General features: G+C 38.0%; 2 protein-coding genes across 19 annotated transcripts in view; one reads left to right on the top strand and one right to left on the bottom strand.

Moving 5' to 3' along the window:
• The window catches only part of LOC120450058 (protein alan shepard), a 121,394-nt gene extending 108,325 nt beyond the window's left edge, over nucleotides 1-13,069 (top strand). For 2 of the 18 annotated variants that reach the window (XM_039632823.2, XM_039632832.2), the window contains exons 2-9: nucleotides 278-531; nucleotides 2,445-2,503; nucleotides 3,630-3,754; nucleotides 6,647-6,788; nucleotides 6,848-7,218; nucleotides 7,393-7,575; nucleotides 7,911-8,086; nucleotides 8,967-11,917. In XM_039632823.2, the coding sequence (XP_039488757.1) occupies nucleotides 278-531; nucleotides 2,445-2,503; nucleotides 3,630-3,754; nucleotides 6,647-6,788; nucleotides 6,848-7,218; nucleotides 7,393-7,575; nucleotides 7,911-8,075 (1,299 nt within the window). In that variant the 3' untranslated portion in view covers nucleotides 8,076-8,086; nucleotides 8,967-11,917. Of the gene's footprint in view, nucleotides 1-277; nucleotides 532-2,444; nucleotides 2,504-3,629; nucleotides 3,755-6,646; nucleotides 6,789-6,847; nucleotides 7,219-7,392; nucleotides 7,576-7,910; nucleotides 8,087-8,759; nucleotides 8,801-8,966 lie in introns of all 18 variants that reach the window. The other 16 variants (XR_005616243.2, XM_039632815.2, XM_039632830.2 and 13 more) reach the window with 16 other exon arrangements.
• Nucleotides 13,070-17,496: 4,427 nt separating this feature from the next.
• Nucleotides 17,497-19,617, bottom strand: LOC120449085 (signal recognition particle 54 kDa protein). Its single transcript, XM_039631389.2, has 2 exons — nucleotides 18,527-19,617; nucleotides 17,497-18,447 (listed from the first exon to the last, which is right to left on the bottom strand). Exons 1-2 carry the CDS (start codon nucleotides 19,442-19,444, stop codon nucleotides 17,839-17,841), a joined length of 1,527 nt encoding a protein of 508 aa, XP_039487323.1. The 5' UTR covers nucleotides 19,445-19,617; the 3' UTR covers nucleotides 17,497-17,838.
• Between the last annotated feature and the right edge of the window lie 304 nt (nucleotides 19,618-19,921).

Genomic DNA, 19,921 nt, shown 5'->3' with positions numbered 1-19,921 from the left:
CTTTTGCTCTATACATTTTAATATTGCCTACAGCTGCGGGCTGCTGAAATGTATGGACTGCTTTGACTATCTATCGCTTGTGCTTCCGTACAAGTGTCCATTTTAAATGTGGCTATAATGCTTCTTTGATGATATAAGTTATGGGAAAAAGGGGTAACCTTTAAAAATATTATTAATAAATTTACATATTTAAGAACAATTTATTTTAAACTTTTCTATAGAACATATTTGTTGTGCAACCAAGTATTAAAATCATACTTCCCTTCATCTTTTGCAGTACGGTCAGCGAGTGCCGACGGCAGCCTCACCGAGCAACACCAACTCGAGCAGCTCCTCGAACACGGGCTCCCAGAGCGGCACCCTGAGCACCAGCCTGAGCAACACGACGAACACCAACACGAACATGGGTCCCAACGGCACGGTACAGAATCAAAACCAACAGGGCGGCGAGCAGTTGTCCAAGACAAATCTCTACATTCGCGGACTGCAGCAGGGCACAACCGACAAGGATCTAGTTAATATGTGTGCACAGTGAGTACTACAGCCAGCCAGCACATCAACTTATCTAGATGGGCTTCCAAAATGAAAAAGAATAGAAAAAGAAAAGAAAAACAACAACCCATTCAACCACTTTGATTACCATACAAATCAGATTCAGGCTACGATATGGATGCAATCAAGTCTCTCAGTGATTTGTGCCTGTGCTGCCCTGCGGTTTTGTATCTTGTCTCAGCGGTCCACATATCACATTAAATTGCATTATATCTGGGCACACAGCTCCCTGGGCAGGCCATTATGCAAATTCAATTTAATTGTTTTTGCAGCTCGGGGCATTTACTTACTGGACTGCCATAGATTTGCTAAATAAACTTGCCTTCGAGCAAGCCATGCAGAAATGATGATGCCTTTGAGCAATAAGCATCTACGTCTTGTTTTAATTGAACGTTTATAATGTATTGAAAGGAAATGCGAGTTGCTTGTGGAATATCCCAATGCCAATACAAGGCCTTAGATATTAAAGATTTCAATTGGATCTCGAAGTACGCACCACTTTTAATTTTAAAATGCAAGGATATCCTTGTAAAAAAATCGTTTTTTCATCCCAAAGATGTTTGTATTCCCTTTTCGATATTAAATACATTTGTAAAATTGAAATATATTCGCTCCCTTATTTCCTTTTCTGAGCCTTATCTTTCAAAAACATTTGTATCTTCGATGTCACATCATGGCATACGAAATGCCATCCATACGAAATGAACTAATTCGAAATGTATGTGACTGACTATTGATTTGCCCACCACAGAACGATGTGGTGTGTGTTTTTGAGACGGATCGGAACCCAAAATCCATTTCCATCCGCTCCACCAACACCACCACCACCACCACCCCCACCCCCACCCATCTGGTAATGAGCGGCTTAGCCTCAGTCCATTCCGCTTGGCTGCGTTTCCATAAAGGCACCCCGCGTCCTTTAAATCCTTTGCTCGAAAAGTAACCCCCAAAAAAGCAGCTACCCCTGACCTTCTTGATGGACGAGGCCAAGTTTCTGCAAACTAAACAAAATCCACTAATTAGTGCGCACGCTTTATCAAAATGCTTTTTTGGGTATCCAAAAAGGAAATCATTTGGTGGTGTACCAACAAACTTATTATTATATGTGTATTACGCATACGCACTGCTGGCCAATGCTTGTGTGTGCATACGAAAATAACTTATTTGCGGCGTCACAGAAACATGAAAACCAAATGAAAAGGCAGGGCTCCAATTCCATCCACCCGTTGTAAGTCAAGTAATTAAATTGAAGGTTAATTTATTTTTCTTCATTTTTTTTTTTTTTTTTTACCGCGCGTGGTCCTTCTTCCCCTTCCCTTCATGCAATCAAAATAAGCGGCTTATTAGAGCTAGTGGTGAGGGGCTTTAATGTTATTATGACGATGTATTTATGAGTCGGCGAGCAGGATGGGGTGGAGAGCACTAGTAGTGTAACTAAGAAGATATCGATTTAATTTCTGCCGGCAGTCAAAGGGGCATTACACACGGACTAAGTCAATTATTATGCCGGGCTTAAATGCGCAAAGTAACGCCCCAGGAACTGGGGAGCAGATAGCCAAAGGGTTGTGATAATTTCCATTGCCTACTTTGGCGCGCACGAGCATAAAAATTGCATTTTAATGACACTTTAATTGCTTACGGTAAGGTAAACTCGACCCAATCAGACCAACTAGCAATCTCCCAAACTGTGAAAATTATGGAAGAATACATTGTGGCACGTGGCACCAGGCGCACGCACACTTCGACACCATGAGAGACATGAATGTGATTATAATCTGGTTATCCTTTTTCCACTCTTTGGAATCGTTGTCATGCAACCATATTCCCATTGTCCATTTGAGGCGGAATTCTGTTTTAACCCACCTGTGTCTCTTCTTGTTTACAACTTTCAGATACGGAACCATTATATCAACCAAGGCTATTTTAGATAAAACAACAAACAAATGTAAAGGTATTTTTTTCTTCACCATTCTCATCATTATTTTATTTATGTGTGTTTTTGTATAAGTATTATTAGTATGTGTTTATGTAAAAAAAAAAAAAAAACAAAAAAGATATCCAAAGAAAACGCAAGAAAAGAAATATTCAACAAACCAAAAACTGAAATTTCATTGATTTTTTTAAGTACTTTTTAGTTTGTTTATAAATGCAGAGTGCTCTTGGATTTACCCATCATTTTCACTTGTCAATATTATCAATTGGTTTTATGGATTTACAAATCAAAGAACACTCAGCATTTGTTTTTCAGTAATCACAACTTATTGCTTGTTCGTTATCGTGTGTAGATTAATTTGGTTTCAATATGTAAAATTATACTTTGAAATAATAATTTTCCAAATAAGAAATTGGCATTTAGCAGTTTGTACTTCATTTCCTTCTACTGTTTTTTGAGTTTTTCTGTTTGATTCCTGATCATTTCGCAATCGTGTCATTCATGCATTTCACTCTACTATTACGAATACTATCTGCTACTGATGCACTTAACTAATGCTAATAATAATGATAACGATAATATGTAAATACCCCAATAACTGAACTGAAAAATCTGTAAAAATAGTTAATCTACAAAAGACTGCTCTCTATAAATGTGCGTGCGTGTATCGATATAAATATATTTTTATTCACTACTTTTTTACTTGCGTTTGGATTCTGTTTGCTAGTTTTTAAGTTTATTCAAATTAATTATTAATTTAATTTTCACCCGTTTTTTTTTTTTTCTCCTCTTTTCTTGTTGAACAAATATTTTGTTTTTGTTCGATTTTGTTTTTGTTGCACGTGACCCAATGCGAAAATTCGCTATTTTTTTCGGTTCTTGATTGAAATTCAATTTCAATTTTCGATTTGTGTGCCAACCAAATATTGGACTATAAATAAACATATTTTCCTCTCGCTCTCGCTCTCTCTCTCTCTGTCTCTGTTTCTGCAAATATATTTATATATATATTTATACATGCAATTAAAAAAAATAAAAATAAAATTCCTCCCCCCACCCGCAACACACAAAAACAAACAACAAAAAATATAAACAAAAACAAAACCAACAACGAAAAACAAAAACAAAATATGCTTCTTTGCAGGTTACGGCTTCGTCGACTTCGAGCAGCCAGCCTTCGCCGAGTGCGCCGTAAAAGGATTGCAGGGGAAGGGCGTGCAAGCTCAGATGGCCAAAGTGGGTATCTGGGTGCTTCATAGGCCGGCCATTGTACGTTTGTTTGCATGCAAGTAATACTCACCCCCCACACACCGCAAAGATGCCCCCTCCCCAACCCTCGGAAAAGCATTCCCAGAATTCCCAGAATCCCCAAAACTCCTAACTCCAAACCCTAGTCATTTCTGCATTTCGTTTATTGTGTGTACTGACCCCTAAGTTGTCTCAATCATTTATTATTTTGGTTTTTAGTTTTTTTAAGGCTTAAATTACTTATTTTTTTTCTTAAATTAAAACCCAGTATTTGTGCTCACAAAAACTGCTGCCAACAAAAAGTATCAAAGGGCATTAACATCTTAGATGATTGTATCTTTGATCCAGGCTTTTATACGAGTTTTGGCAGCGTTTTTATATGCAAAGATACAGGAGCCTACAAATTAATTGGGTTCCCACTTCCTGAGAAGTTATATTCTCAAACATATATTATGATTTGCCAAAATTATATACATTTAAACCTTCTCACACCGCAGCGTGTGTATATCTGTATTTTCCTTATCTTTATTTAATAACTTCCCACCCTAAAAACCCAAATCCGATAAAACCCCTATGCCAAACCCGACCTCTAGTTCGTAGTGTTGTTCCAAAAACTCTCTTTGTATAACCGTTTGTCGTATACCAAAAACCACACATAATATCTCTATATAACCTACTATATAGACGAAAACATATCTCTAGTAAACCTCAAAACATTTTTAGATTTCCATTCTTTCTTTTTCTTATCTTTCTTTGCATAGAGGTAGTTCAATTGATAGCGTAAAACATGTTAATAGTATATTTTTTCCATTTCAATTGGGAATAAATGCATTTATTAATGACATTCCTTAGTTCATATGAATGAAACTGAAAGTCATAAAATAAATAATCCTTCTCTTTGATCTTCCTTTAGCAGTTGAAATATGAACCCCAAAATAATGACATTAAGTGAGAACAATTAAAGTTTTTTTTAGCGGATTTGTTTGGTAAATTAATTGCATTAAGAGTTCACAGTACAGGTATATTTAGAGTTTAGTGTAAAACATTCTCCATAAGCTATTTCAACATATATAGAATGCAGTACATCCAATATAAACCCCGATTAATATCATTATCTAGCTAAGGCCCCCTTTTCATCAAGGTAGACTTAGAATTTGGGTACTCTTTATATAATATTAGTTTTGTTTTTTAATCGATGCGGATATTTAAATCATATTAGAAAAATCATGTTTCATATTTACAAACATGTGTTTTTTTTATATTTAATTTTCCACTTATGCGCCAGTTTAGAACCAATTAACTGAAATATTTTAAGTTGTTAGGCAATACTTTATATATTTTGTAAAGAAATAATGTAGCTTAATTCGTAAATGGGATAAAGGGCTTTAGAAACTAAATTTAAGTAGTTTTTAGTGAAATATGTTAGAAAATTAAGTAGATATAGTTATATTAAAACTGTATCTTTTTTATCCCCGATTTCAGTTTTAGAAAACATTGTAAACATCCCAATATTTAAGTGGTAAATCCTAATCAATAATTAGCAGCCATTTACAGCGGCTTACGGATGCTGGAATCCGGTATCAAATTAAATTTTTGGCCATTCATCCGTGCATATTAATTTGTATACAAATCAAAAAGTTTTTCAGTTAAAGAGCTTAGCAACTTTGTTTACTCCCCTCTCGGTAGCTTTTTTCAACATTATAATCCGATGGCATTAAAGGCTCATTAAAATATATAGCCAACGACATAATGGAAAGTTTGCTGTATAAATAAAACACAAACCACACGTATTTGCGTAGGCATTAATGATTGTAATCTAGAATTGAACAACACAGACACATAATAGAAACAGTACAACTAGCGTATATCTCTCTTCATATCTGATATTCTATATATTGAATCTGTATATTCAACTGTATAAACTGTATACTCGTATTTTGAAGTTATAGCCAGCCAAGTATATAATCAACCTCTACTACTACTTCAACCTACTACAAAGTTTGTTGTTTGAGTACGCAAATTGCTACAAACCTGTGCCGGCCAAAAATCAAACCAAAAACCAAATACAATCTAAACTCTAAGTATAACATCAAACAGATCTCATTAAATTCTAAGACATATTTACTGAGCAGGTATTTAACTTAATTAAGCATTCGAGATGGCAAATCATGCTGTATTACCATAGTTATTTTATTCAAAAAATATCTCTAAATCGATTAAAGCGGAGTAAAATCGGTAAAATCGAATTTGCTAATCGGAAAATGGATTTCGCAGATTTGCATATCTATGGTACCATCAATGATTACCATCTCTTTTAAGCATTGTCGAGGGCAAGAAAAACACTTCATCTTCGAGGGGGTAAAGTTCTCATAGGTCTCCTTTTGCATAAGGTATTATCCGATAAGTTTGAGGCATTACATAACATCCACACACACACATAAACAAACACCTTCGCAAGAGTCAGGCACACTTAACACTCACACTAACACACTGACAACAGACAAACAGTCCAAAAAGAGTTGACAACAGAAACATTTTTGGCAAGCAACTTGAATATTTACTAATGACAAAATCTCTACGTTCTTAATTTCTCTACTCCCCTCTCTCTCTCGAAATAAAAAATACAAAAATTAAACAAACACAAACAACTTCACAAACACAATAAACACACACACACAACCGAACACACACACATCAAAATGCATACGCACAACCAATAAAATACACATGCTTACGCCAATTGCTTTTGTGTAACGTTAATTTGTGTGAAACCGAAACAAACAAACCGAAATCCACCATCGAATCCAACAAACCAATTTAAATCGATTCAATTTCAACAACCAACCCGACCGTCCACAATCAACAACACCACACCACCCTGATCTGACCCAATTGCATACAACAACCACACAGCAACAGGAACAGGATCCCACAAATTTGTATATTGCAAATTTGCCGCCCCACTTCAAAGAAACTGATCTGGAGGCAATGCTATCGAAATACGGACAAGTTGTTTCGACCAGAATATTGCGTGATCAGCAGATGAACTCCAAGGGTGAGCTAATAATATTTACATGATGACCAAGTAATAATGTTACATATTCTTCCACCTAGGCGTTGGCTTTGCCCGCATGGAGAGTCGCGAGAAGTGCGAGCAAATCATTCAGATGTTCAATGGTAACACAATACCGGGTGCCAAAGATCCCCTGCTGGTTAAGTTTGCCGATGGCGGACCAAAAAAGAAGAATCTCTTCAAGACGCCCGATCCGAATGCGCGTGCGTGGCGCGATGTCTCCGCGGAGGGGATTCCCGTGGCCTACGACCCCACAATGCAGCAGAATGGAGTCAGCGTGAACGTGGGCACGCCCATCGGAGTGCCCTACTCCCGCTTCAGCGCCCCCCAGGTGGGTGGCTATCCAGTGGCCGGCTCACAGTGGATACCTGGTTACATGATGACCCAACCGATCACTCAGGTAGATGATCAGGTGAGTAGTGGAGATACTTCCATTATGTGTGTATGACACTGGACTGAACTGCACGACTCAAAACTGTCGATTCTAAAAGATTTATTTATAAATCGCTTATTGCCGTTTTCAACTCGTGCATTAGTCCAGTGTCATGTGGGATTAATTAGAGCTTTAAAAATATATGTCAATTAGACTTCATATTCTCCACAGTACATGCAGATGGCTGCTGCCCCGCAGCTGGGAGTGACCTCATACAAACCGGAGGCGGTTAACCAGGTGCAGCCCCGTGGCATCTCGATGATGGTTAGCGGCGATACGGGCGTGCCATATGGAACGATGATGCCTCAGTTGGCCACCCTGCAGATTGGCAACTCTGTAAGCCACCGATCTCTGATCTCCTCCCGAAACTCGGGACTCTTTCATTCAAGTTTCCTTGCTTAGAGACAGATATACACATGGCTGTAGTGCAATACACATGTGCATATCTGCTTAAATCCTTGTGGATTGAAAAGAAAGAAATATGTATAGTCCGTAATCCATACGATTTTCCAAGTGTGTGGGCTGTGTATATTAAATATTAAACGTTGAGACCTAATTTGTACTTTTTCTACTCCTTTCTTTTACTCCAATTAATTTCCACTTACTTTGAACTTCATTTTTTTTTCGACTTATTATTTGTATTTATTTATTTTTTTCGGTTTATTTTATAGAACTTTTCTCCATCGTTACAGTATATTAGTCCAACTTATCCATATTATGCACCACCACCAACTATTATACCAACAATGCCAATGACAGATTCCGAACAGGCTAGCACAGCTGCATCACCCGACGAGGCATACACACAGTATCCACATCAAGCCGCTCCCAAATAGGTCTTCGCGAGGTGAGTGAAGTCTTCTCAGCCACTGTCTTCTCTCTGTTCCTGTCTTTGTCACCGCCCTGCTGGATTATCATCTCTGTTTGCTTCTCAATCTCTGGCTACTTTTTCCACAAAAACCCGTAAAAACCTTAAATCGAATTTTGTTTACTTGAACCCTATTGCACATGTGTCAGTTAGTAAAGTAATGGTTTTCTAAAATTAAGATAAAAAACGATATGTAAAACAAGGTTCAAGTCTAAACTTATTCTCCTAATCGCTGTAGCTGCGTTTACCAACACTGCCTTGCATGTACGTTTTTCGCATTTAGAGCTCTCGTACCTTCCAGTATTTGAGCCCCTCTACCCTAATACAAAAATCATCCAACTCACCCAATTTCATTTGCATTTACTGAGCTTTACCCTAAACCTTCGAGGCTTCATCGTTTCTTTCGACACTTAAACACGCTTACCAACACTGCACCTTTAAACAACACAACACAACACTGACAATCATCGGCTTCATGTGTTTTGTGTGCTCTGCTTGTTGTCGCTTGCCTGTTTGCTTAAGATCTGTTCATTACCGATACTTTTTGAACACTTCACTGAATACTAAACAAATATATTCTATTTATTTTCTTACCAAATTTCTGCGGCTTCTTTTTGATACAACAAACAACATGGCTCTCTTTCTTATATAGTATAGTTACTAAACAGTCTAATCACTGGTAACCCATACTAGGTAAATATCATTTACTTCTCATTCACCTCATGTGCATGTAACCCAACTTAAACGCATTTCTGTGCTTTAACAGAAGTTGAAAATACTCCCTTTATCCTCACCCATTTCCCTAAAGTTAACTATTGCTTAAATTCATATGTACTTATAAAGACTTTCACTCTTTTAGCTATAATATATTAGTACCCCATTTGAGTACTATATAAATTGGACGAGAGTGAGAGCAAGCCTGGTGGAAGCGGAACAGCCAAGGAGGGAGGAGAATCAACATCAAAAGCAGAGGATCGGATAAAAGAGTCTACAACAACCACCACATGAACAACACTAGAAGAGGAAACTGCTGAAGCAACAACATCGGCAGAAGAATGAAAAACACAGCATGCAGAATCTAGAGAAAAGCCATCCCGAAAAGCCGGGAAAATCCCCGAGAGCGGTGGCAGAGAAATAATGTATAAATAAGGAGGTTGGATGTGAGGAGGAAGTTTAGGGGGTTACATGAATGCGAAAAGTAAAGCCGGTCTCCGAAGAGACGAGCGCATAAGACGCGAGAAAAAAGTGAAGAAAAGCAAAGACTAAACTTAAATAATAGAGAATAGTTATACACTAAATAAACAACCAGAGAAGCAAAAGCAGTGCGGCAACCATTGCCAAAAGAAACAGCGGCAAACGAGAGAAGAGCAGTCGAAAATATTTACAAAAAGAGAACTGCAGGATGCGAAGAGAAAGCAAAGTCAAAGGAAATTCACTTGGGGGTAGTAAGAACTTGAGGAAATCTGCAGAGAGGAAAAAAACAAAAACTATCGCAGATTAGAGTTAAGTTAATTTTGTTAAGCGCAAGAGGAAAAACAATTGCATGGGGGAAACCGATGGGAAGAGCGATGTAAAAATAGAAGAGAAAATAAAAAGAAACTATTTTGCTAATTTTGAGCTAGCAAAACCTAAGCAGACAGAAATTTGTGAAGTGAAAGATGGGAAAAAACCGAAACAGCAACAAAAACAAAAATAAATGTGTGTGCAATGTATGTTAAAAACCCGTAAGGAAAAACAGAGCAAATAAAAACGAAACAAAATCCATTTCGATGATGATATAAACAAAGCATAAATCTTAAGTCAAACTGCAGCGGCAACAAAGAAACCCCCAGAAGAACGAAGAAAGCGCAACGATGCGCAGAAGAAAGCAAAACTTTTTTACCTTAGAGGCAACGTTTTCTTTGTTGTGGCCTGCTAATGAAGATTTTTACGATGAAACTCAGACTCTACCTATGTTTTGTTCTGTTTGTCTAATTTGTAATATTTATTTTGTATTTATGTTGAATCGTGTTGAACAGCACAAAGAACGGAAGCAGAGGAAAGCGTAGATAGCCACAAAGAGAAAGGAGATCTTTGGTTTGTTTTCTCCTTTTGTTGGTTTCTTGAACCAAACATGCAAATTGTATAAAGCAAAGATCCGAAGAAAAGAAAACAAAACAAAAAACAAACCTTAAAAAAGAAATGTCTATTTCCCCCATTTGACATTCGTTTTGTGCTATCCAAGCAGTCAGAAAGAAGTAAAAAAAAATGTATGCAAAAGAAATGAGAAGAAGCCTTTGAAACGGGCAAAAATCTAGTATTAAGTCTTAGCAAAACAAAAGTAAGAAAATTGCAGTAAGCAAAAACAGATTTAGTAGTTCTAGAGATCTAAAAGAAAGCAGAAGATGTGGAGAATAAGCAAAAGCTTACAAAGACCGAGAGGAAAATGGGGAATCTTGTACTAGTTTTTAGCATATTTTTTGTGCTCATCAGTCGATTTAATGAATGAATTTTTTGTAGCTGTCTACAGTTTTTTACGTTAACTGTTTTTTAGACATATTAATGAGGAAAGTAAAAACCAACAAAAACAACATAGATATAGTATATTTTTTCTGCATATGACGAAGTTGTTGAGGCAGGTGAAGAATGATGTTTGATTAGCATGGAAACCAAGAGGCAAACACTTTTTAAAAGGGAATAGCGAAACAAACCGAGACAACACACAAGAAGTAGCAAAACACAGTAAACAGAAAATAAAATTTGAAACTGTAGCATTGTAGTTTAGCTTTGTGAAGGTGAAGGTTGGAGAAGAATGTACGATTTTTTGAAGGATCAGCTAGGATCGAAAAGAACAACAGCAACAACAACAGCAGCAGCAACAACAACTGGCACAGGCAGTAGCAGAAATGTATAACAAAAACCAAGAAAATTAATGTTAAATTACAAAAAAAAAAACAAAATGATGAAGTAAGATAGAAGAGAAACTACGTTTAGTAAACTTAGTTAGTAAGCAAAGATTTCTTTAGTCTTGTAAGCGTCTCTTAAGTAGAGTTGAACATGAAGTTAAGTACGGAGTTTAGAATTGAAATTTAACCCTTTTCAAAGCCTAGCATATTTATTTTTCCGAGACACACACACACACATTGGACACAGAGACACAAAAACACCAACACGGACACACCTATCAAGCCTAAGCATTGTATTTGTGATTTTTTCGAATGTTAATTGATTAGCGAAACACGATGAGCAAAATAAGCGAAACAAGGGAAACATCAAGTGGGCGATGTGGGTGGGAGAAAGTGTGGCGAAGTGAGAACTTTTTGAGAATCTCCGTTTGAGCAAGGACACCCTCTCACCACAAACAACATTCCTGAGCAAAGTCTTTGATTTGATTTTGATATATAAAAATTTTGTATGTGTTGATACGATTTGATTTTCGAGTTTAGAGCTGTCGAGTCGCCTAACTGAACTATCTACATATATATACATTATATATATATATATATACATATATAAAAACGTAAGAAACACAACGCCAAAAGTCTTCCTAAGCCTAAAACCAAAACAACAACAATGCAAATGTTTTTTTTTTTCATATTACGATTATTTGCTTTAGACTGACTACGAACTGAAACTGTAACAATAACAACAAATGCAGGATTGTAAACCCAAAAATAAAAAGAAAAGAAATGAAAATGTAACACAATACACCTAGAATCACCTCCTGAAGTTAATGCAGGCATCGCAAAAGATATCTATTTTGCCAAGACATTCCAAAAGCGAAATTGTTTAAAGAGAAATTCGTGCAAGATGCCTGCATTTGTTGTCCTTTAAAAAGAAGAATCACAAATACAAGAACCACTCATTGGAAGGATATTTTTGAAAGATTTTCAATCCTGTTTTCCTCGAAACAACAAACACAACACACGCACACACATACACCTCCACCCTGCCCCACAAAAAAAAAAGAAAAAAAAAACTCACACACAAAGTGCAATTTTCTTTCTGTAGTTTTCATTGATTTTACTTTGTTAGCAGGAAAAGCAACTTAAGCAAATTAAGAAAGCATTAAAGTCTAAGTTATTTATAAATCGACGAAGGAAACGAGATGAGCTGGGGCCGTGTCTTATCGCCCCGCCCTCCCTAGGAAAGTGAAAATGAAATTTATGTTTTAGTGAACGGGAATGAAATCGAGTCGAAGAAGCAGGAGAAGAAACCTAGTATATAAGATCAAAGCCTAGTGCGTAAGTTTAGAAAATCTAAGTACAGTGTTGACAAGCAAAGAAGAACGCAGATGCGGAAACGAGTAGCGTAGAGAACGAGAAAAAGAAATGTAGCAAGAAAGACGGAGTCGAGTAGGACATATGATTTCTAGTTGGTAGCGAAAGGAGAAAGATTAGTTGGTTAGTTGGAGTGCAACACACGTAGAAAGTTGTAGTTTTTGTGTAGTTAGAGCGACAGTGTTGAAGAATGCCGCGTCGCACAGTTTGAGGTTAGGTTTAATTTCTGAAAATAAACGTAAGGATGAGATGAGTTGAGATGCATGGATAAAAGCAAAGGACGTTGGCGAGGGTAAAACAATAAAAATCAACCGACGAGGAGTGTTCTAATCTAAAAAGCTATACTGACTTTTTGTGTGTGTATTTAAATCTACTTTGACAAGAAACCAAACTGGGAACTCGTTTGTTTTGCGTCTGTATTTTGTTTTAATTTAACGCGTTTTATTTTAGTTTTTTAACTAATTTTAAGTAGTTAATTTATTATTTGTCTTAAAATCGCCGAGACCCCAATCAAAATTCAAGATTGCTTGGGTATCTCGCCCCTGATTGAAAACCTCTCGCAAGAGAAGCGAATCGATTAAATTTGATGCAAGTGTTGAAGTAATTTTTAAAATTCAAACAAAAAAAATGTCTAGTGCGTAAAATTGAAAACTAAAAACAACAAAAATTTCAATAAAAACTAAAAAAAAACACAAAAAATAAATCACTTTGGTTTTAAGTGCGTTTTTCTTCGTTTAGTTTTGCGTTTTCATTCGATGTGATTTCTTAGTAGTAAAATGTTTGCTATATGAATTACCAGTACGCTTTTTCACAACCCACACCACATAGTTACCAATAACGATAACGAATTCCTAAATTAATTCCTAATTGATCCCCACTTTATTGAATTAGATTGTGTTTGGAACAGGAGGCAAACTTAGTCGTCTTAGTCGTTGTTTAGGGGCGGGCAGAGCAGAGCGTGAGTGTCGAGCTGGAGAAATAAATGAACATTTTTTAATTAAGCCAATTTAAGGAAATGATGAATATATATTTTTTTGAAACTTTTTTGACGAAACCATGAATATAAACAAAACAAACAAAAACACAAAATGATAAATGAATAATGCAAAATGAAAAATGGGAAACACATAAAGGCGAGTGGGAGCGCGGAGCCAGAGGAATGAACGCTAACAAATCGATGGGAATATGGGGCATGGTGGTATGAAAACAAGCTCATTATATTTAAAAAATAAATAAGACAGTTTGGGAATGGAAAATAAAAGGAGGGCATATTGTAGGAGAGTAAGGGGAAAGGGAAGAGAACACGACGACAAATGCGTAAACTAACTTTAAGTAAGCGTAATGCAAGCAGCTAATTAAACTTAGAAACAGAAATACTTAAATGAGAGTAATGTACATTTCGCTTGTTGCTATTTTTAAGTTTTAAATCAAAGTCTTTTAAAGAACTCTATTCATTTTCTTATTAACAATGATACCAAAAAAAAAACCCAAAAACCAAAAAAAAAATCAAGCAAAGCAAATGCGCAAACTGGTAAAATTAAATCAGATGAAAAACCAAACTAAATCTCTCTTTGTAATCCTCCAGAAAAACAAATTAACAAACTGAAGAAAAGATCGATCGAAAGCATGAGGAATCCTTTTCAACTCTCTGTGTATTTTTTAAAGTATTATTTTTTGCATCAATGTGACGCTTCTAAGCATTTTTATATGGCGAAAGAATTGTATTCAAATCTCTAGTAAAAGCTAAAATGAAGAACACGAAAAAACCAAAACTCGAAAACCAAAAAAATGACAAGAAAAGTGTGAAAAAGCGCAATCTTTGCTACAACTTTCAAATTTATACGCGTACTTTTTGTGCCCTCAACTCTAATGCAAAAGATCATTCATGAAGGATAACTGAATTGGAGATCGAGAGATAACAGTTTAAAAAAAAAACCCAAAAAATAAAAACGAAGAAAAAGTTTGAAAATGAGAAATTAGTTTAAGCAAAACATTTTGCAGCTTTTGTGCTTATTTCGCTTAAGACTAGTTGAACAACAAAAACAAAAAAACAGAAAGTAAATGACGAAAAAAAATTAAATCTAATTGTAAGTAAGAAAAAATGAAATGCAAATAGATCAGTGTAGAACCGAACCGGAAGCGGAAGCGGAAGAATCAAGCAAGAAGCTAAGCGAGGGCAGGCTGAGAAATTCCTGGCCCAACTTGAAAGCTGCAGAAAGCATTAAAACCGAAAATAGCAAAAGATTTAACTGTGGACGTTGAGTTGAAGAGTTGAAGAACACACAAAAAATAAAGCATGAGGAAAATGTAACGTCTCTTTGGTAAGAAAAAGGAAAACCTAAAGAGCAAATGCTGTCATCCAAAAACCAAAAAACACAACAAAAAAAAATGAAACTGAACTTTTTCTGAATCAATAAAAGACAAATTGATTTTCTGTAAGAAAACAAAAAAACAAATGCATTTTTCATTCTAAGGGCTGGGAATTTAGTTTGTTGTCATTTTGGGGTTGCAAATCTAAGGAAATATTCTTGTGGGGCAAGGATATCCTGCCATGGATGCCAAGGCATCCTGCCTAAGCCTTTGTGCTCGTAAAATGCTGTGGGCTGTATGGGTATATGTATCTGTTCATGCCACACACCCATAAATAAAGTCCTTTTGTTGGGGACGCAAGAAATGTGAAAGGATCCGGCTCACACATAAGCCCCTAGCGAGAATGTGGGCCTATGTGTGCGTGAGGAAGCCGCACAGGATGAGGCCGAAAACTTTGACAGCGGTTCGTCCTGCTGATTTTTCTGCTCTCCTGTTCGTTTGACTTGTTTGATGGTTTTATGAGTGTCAAAACCTGACAGCTTAATAGACATTTTTATGGCTGTCAATCGCCATTTCATTGCACAAAGCGGAGGGGCGGATTATGGAGTTTTCATCGCGCAAGGCAAAAGAAAAGTGACAACCCCAAAATTCCAGACGAACGGCAACTTCCGGGACAGAATCGAGGGATGCTGTCAGCCCCACGAGAAAAGCTGAACCAGCAAAGGCCACACGTAGAAAAACGTTTTTTTTCGAACTAAAATAAAGAAATCAAATATAGTTTCCATAATACTTGCAAAATATTCTAATATGATTTTTTCCACACAATGATTCATGTTAAATAAAGTTAGATTTCTGTCACTCTTTTCTCTGAGTGTACACGCACACTACCCATACATTTGAGTGTGTGTGCAGACCCTCCCCCGAAAACAACATTAACATTTGCCCGCCTGCTTGTTTGTTTATCTTGGTTTTCTTGCTGCGTTGGCGTCCCTTCGAGTTTTCTGGGCACCTGTTCGCAACTTGTTTTTGGTTTTAGTTGTATGTGTAAGGTCAACAGGGTGACTGATAAGGTCACGGACTCCAAAAATACAAGTACTGCTAAAGAGCAGTGCACGATGGTATACAGTTGCGAAAAAAATAATAGCACCACCATACCTTTTTTTGTTATCGATCAAATAAATTAAGGTTAAGGTACCGATAGAACCAAATACTGATTTTTCGCATAATGCTAGATATTTTTCCCATCCAAAAATGAAAAAAAAAATTTGAATTGTTCATACCTTCATTTTTTATAATTTTTTTTGGGCGGCAAGGTCTAAAATGAGGCGAAAACAAAAATAGCACCACTATCGGTTTTTTCAAATAATCAATAATAATCGAAGGATTGCTTTGGTAAAAAGCATGTGGTTATGAAACTTGACACTTGTTCTATTATTTCGAAAACGATTTTTAAAAAATTTCCTTAAAAAAATCATTAAAATGGGACGTGGAAAGCACTGTACTGAAGAAAAACTTGACTTGATCAAAAAACTCATTTCTGAAGGAAAATCTTTTAGAAATATTGGCCAAATCCTTCAATGCTCAAACAAAATTATAGGAAATGTAATCACCTACAACGAGAATCCCGAAAAACGTGGGAAAAAACAATCATTGGGCACCCATCTCTTCAAAAGGCTAGTGCCCGAGAGCAAGAAGGATCCATTTAAAGCTCCTACCGAACTGAAAAAGGATCTCAACATATCCGCAACAGTGCAAACAGTTCACACATGTCTAAGGGAACATGGTTTAAAAGGCTGTAGTCCAAGGAAAGGTCCTTTTTTTAAATGGGAGACACATACCCAAACGCATTAAGTTCGTCAAGGAACATTTAAATTGGCCATGCGAAAGATGGACGAACTTTTTATTGTCAGATGAGAGCAAGGTGGTTTTTTTTGGTGGCAATGGATCTTGATCGAATGTAAGGCGCCCTAGGAACACCGAATATAAGCCAAACGACACAGTAGAAGCAATTAAACACGGCGGATCCAGTGTAATGGTATGGGCATGTTTTTCTTACTATGGAGTTGGACCAATACATTGGATAAAAACCATAATGGATCAGCATGTGTATGTGGATATTTTGGAGACGGTGATGCTACCCTTTGCTGAATATGATATGCCGCTAAAATGGGTCTTCCAACAAGACAATGACCCCAAGCATACCAGCAGGAAAGCCAAGGAATGGTTCCAAAATAAATCAGTTCATGTTCTGGAGTGGCCTGCGCAGTCGCCAGACCTCAATCCCATCGAAAACCTTTGGTCGGATATTAAAAAGGCAGTTGCAGCTTTTAAGCCAACTAATAACGAAAGCCTATGGACCGTGATTAAGGAGTCCTGGAGCAATATAACCCCAAAACGGTGCCAGGACCTGGTTGACTCCATGCCAAAGCGTTGCGCAGCTGTTATTGCTAATAAAGGATACACTACCAAATACTAAATTAATGGGATCGGCGTAGTTTTAATATACAATCACTTGTTATTAATGAATTTGTTACTGTTAAGTTTATATTTTATGTTTAAAGCATTTTTTATGAAGTGGTGCTATTATTTTTTTCGCCCTTTTTTGTCATTTTTCATAAAGTTCCTTAAATAAGTTAAGAATTCATAGAACAATTGTGATTTTTTTTTATTTTCTAAAAAGTGAATTGTTTAACCTTTCTAAAAAGGTATTTCAGATCCTTTTAAACCCAAAATTGTAGATAGGAGACTTATTCAAAGTTTTACTGGGCAAGTGGTGCTATTTTTTTTTTCGCAGCTGTACATCCCAATAAACACAACCGATTTAAAGCCAAGTTCATGTATTATTTATTTATTGTTTATATCTAGTCCAACCGCCATAACGGTATTCTGATAGGCATGCTAATTCCATTAGTTCGTGTACAGAAAACTGTTTAAACTATAAAAACTGACACTGTGGCTGCCAAGCCGTACAAAAACCGAATTGTTAACTGTTTGCACATCTATGTAGGTTATATACGCTATATACGTTATATTCGCTATATTCGCTTCCACATCGCATATCAATTTTTGTGGTCTTGGACAAATGGAAACAAATGGCTAACAAATTACGAACTACGCGAAAACAAAATCATATAAAAATCGTTAAATTTACTAGCCACCTGCTCACTTGCCGCCAAAGCCGCCCATCAGGTTCCCCAGGCCACCCAAACCGCCCGCCGCTCCCTGCTGCAGTTGCCTCATCATGTTCTGAATGCCACCAACGCCGCCCATCTGTTGCAGCATCCGGGGATCAATCATCTTGGCTATCTGCTGGTTGAGCTTGGCCATTTGTGTGGGATTCACATTCTTGGTCATATCTCCCTGCTTGAAGAGTCCCTTGACGCCGCCCATCTTCTTTACCACCGCCGAGAATTTCGTATAGTGAGCAATAAGTTCCTTGACCTCGCGCTCCATGACGCCAGCTCCCTGGGCCACACGAACGCAGCGGTTCGTCTGCTTGCTGAAGAGTTTCGCACCGTCGCGATTGTCCAGTTCGTTGTCCGACATGCTGTCCATCATTGTCATCATGCGCTTGACGCGCGCCATCGACTCCTGTTCGCCGCCCTTGGTCATAAAGTCCTGCGAGAAGCCGGGTATCATGTTCATGAACTGGGAGAAGGGGCCCATCTTCATGATGTTCTGGAACTGCTCGTACATGTCGCGGATCGTGAAATGGCCGTGCTTGATCTTTTCTAACAGCTCCTCGTTTCCGTCCAGCTTCAGTTCGTTGACCTGTGCAAAAAGGGAATATATTCAGTACGTGCTTTGAATTGTTTTGTATATAATTTTTACCCCATGTGGGATTTCTTACCTTATCTATCAGACCCTCGATGTCACCCATTCCAAGCAGTTTGCTCACGAAAGGTTTCGTCTTGAAGGGCTCCAGATCGTCGATGTGCTCGCCCGTGCCGATGAAGATGATGGGCGACTGTGTGGCTGCCACAGCGGACAGAGCACCGCCTCCCTTGGCGTGGCCATCCAACTTGGTAATGATCACGGAACCGATGTCCACCTTGTCTTTGAAGGCCTTCGCTTGAGCCTCGCAAGCCTGTCCGATGGTGGCGTCCATCACGAAGATGATGTTGTCGGGACTGACGGCATTGGACACCGCCAACATCTCCTCGAACAGCGATTCCTCCTGCTTGTGCCGACCCGAGGTGTCCACGATGATCATCTCGAAACCCTCGCGCTTGAACATATCCACACCCTCCTGGGCAATGACCACGGGATCGATTTCCGTGTAGCTGCCGTAGAATGGAATGCGTGCCTTGGTGGCGTTCTGTTTTACCTGATCGTAGGCGCCAGCACGGAAGGTATCCGCGCACACGAGACACGACTTCCAGTTGCGCTTCTGGTAGTGATAAGCCAGCTTGGTACAGGTGGTGGTCTTACCGGAGCCCTGGAGACCCACAAACATGACCACATTCGCTTTGCCCTTGATAGGTTGGTAGGGTTTCACGCCGGGATCGACCAGTTTGACCAGCTCCTTGAACACAGCCGACTGGATCATACGCCTCTTGTTCAGGCCACCGGCCATCTCATCGAAATCAATGACGGCGCGGACATTCTCGCGCAGCTGCTTCACCAGCCGGATATTAACATCAGCCTCCAGGAGCGCTGCGCAGATCTCCTTCAGCATGGAATTAAGTGCCTCCTCATTGATTACGGTCGCCTTGCTGAGCGAGTGCAGCGCCGTGGTTATCTTGCGACCCAAATCCGCGAGAACCATCTTGCCGGTTGTGCTTGTTTGTGGGTTGGCGTACGGACGACTGGCAGCTTCTGAATTTTGTCGGGCCTACGCGCGAAGTGGCAACTTAAATTCAATATTTTATTTGGACTTTCTTTTGGCTGAAACGACACGTCGATGTGGAAGAGGAAGAGACTGCTGACCAGTGGCCATTCGCAGCGGTCGCACGTGCATCTGTCAAAACAAAGCCTGCTATCGGTTATCGAAGAGGGTTCGCAGTGACTGGCGAAAGTCATAGTGCTGCCAAAAACTCGAAAATGTAGCTAGTGGTGAAATCAAAAATAGCTAAAAAGTAAATGTAGATAGAAAACCGAATCAGATTATATTTACTTATTTTTTATACATTATTGCATTTAACTATAAATAGCATAACGTATTATGGTTAAGTAAATTAACAGTGCCAATTATTGGAACGGTTTTGCACTTGACTGCTTTTAAAAATAACCGCTACTGGCTAAG

This window comes from Drosophila santomea, chromosome 3L (assembly GCF_016746245.2).
Source record: "Drosophila santomea strain STO CAGO 1482 chromosome 3L, Prin_Dsan_1.1, whole genome shotgun sequence".
In the NCBI taxonomy this organism is placed as follows: Eukaryota; Metazoa; Arthropoda; class Insecta; order Diptera; family Drosophilidae; genus Drosophila; species Drosophila santomea.
The sequence above is the reverse complement of the archived record's forward strand: the minus strand, read 5'-3'. Positions and strand labels throughout refer to the sequence as shown.

Bases quoted from the DNA above. Each gene is read 5' to 3' on its own strand.
- LOC120449085 (XM_039631389.2), bottom strand. From the start codon at position 19,444: ATGGTTCTCGCGGATTTGGGTCGCAAGATAACCACGGCGCTGCACTCG. The intron at 18,448-18,526 runs GTAAGAAATCCC...CTTTTTGCACAG, and splicing joins TCGAGGGTCTGATAGATAAG to GTCAACGAACTGAAGCTGGA.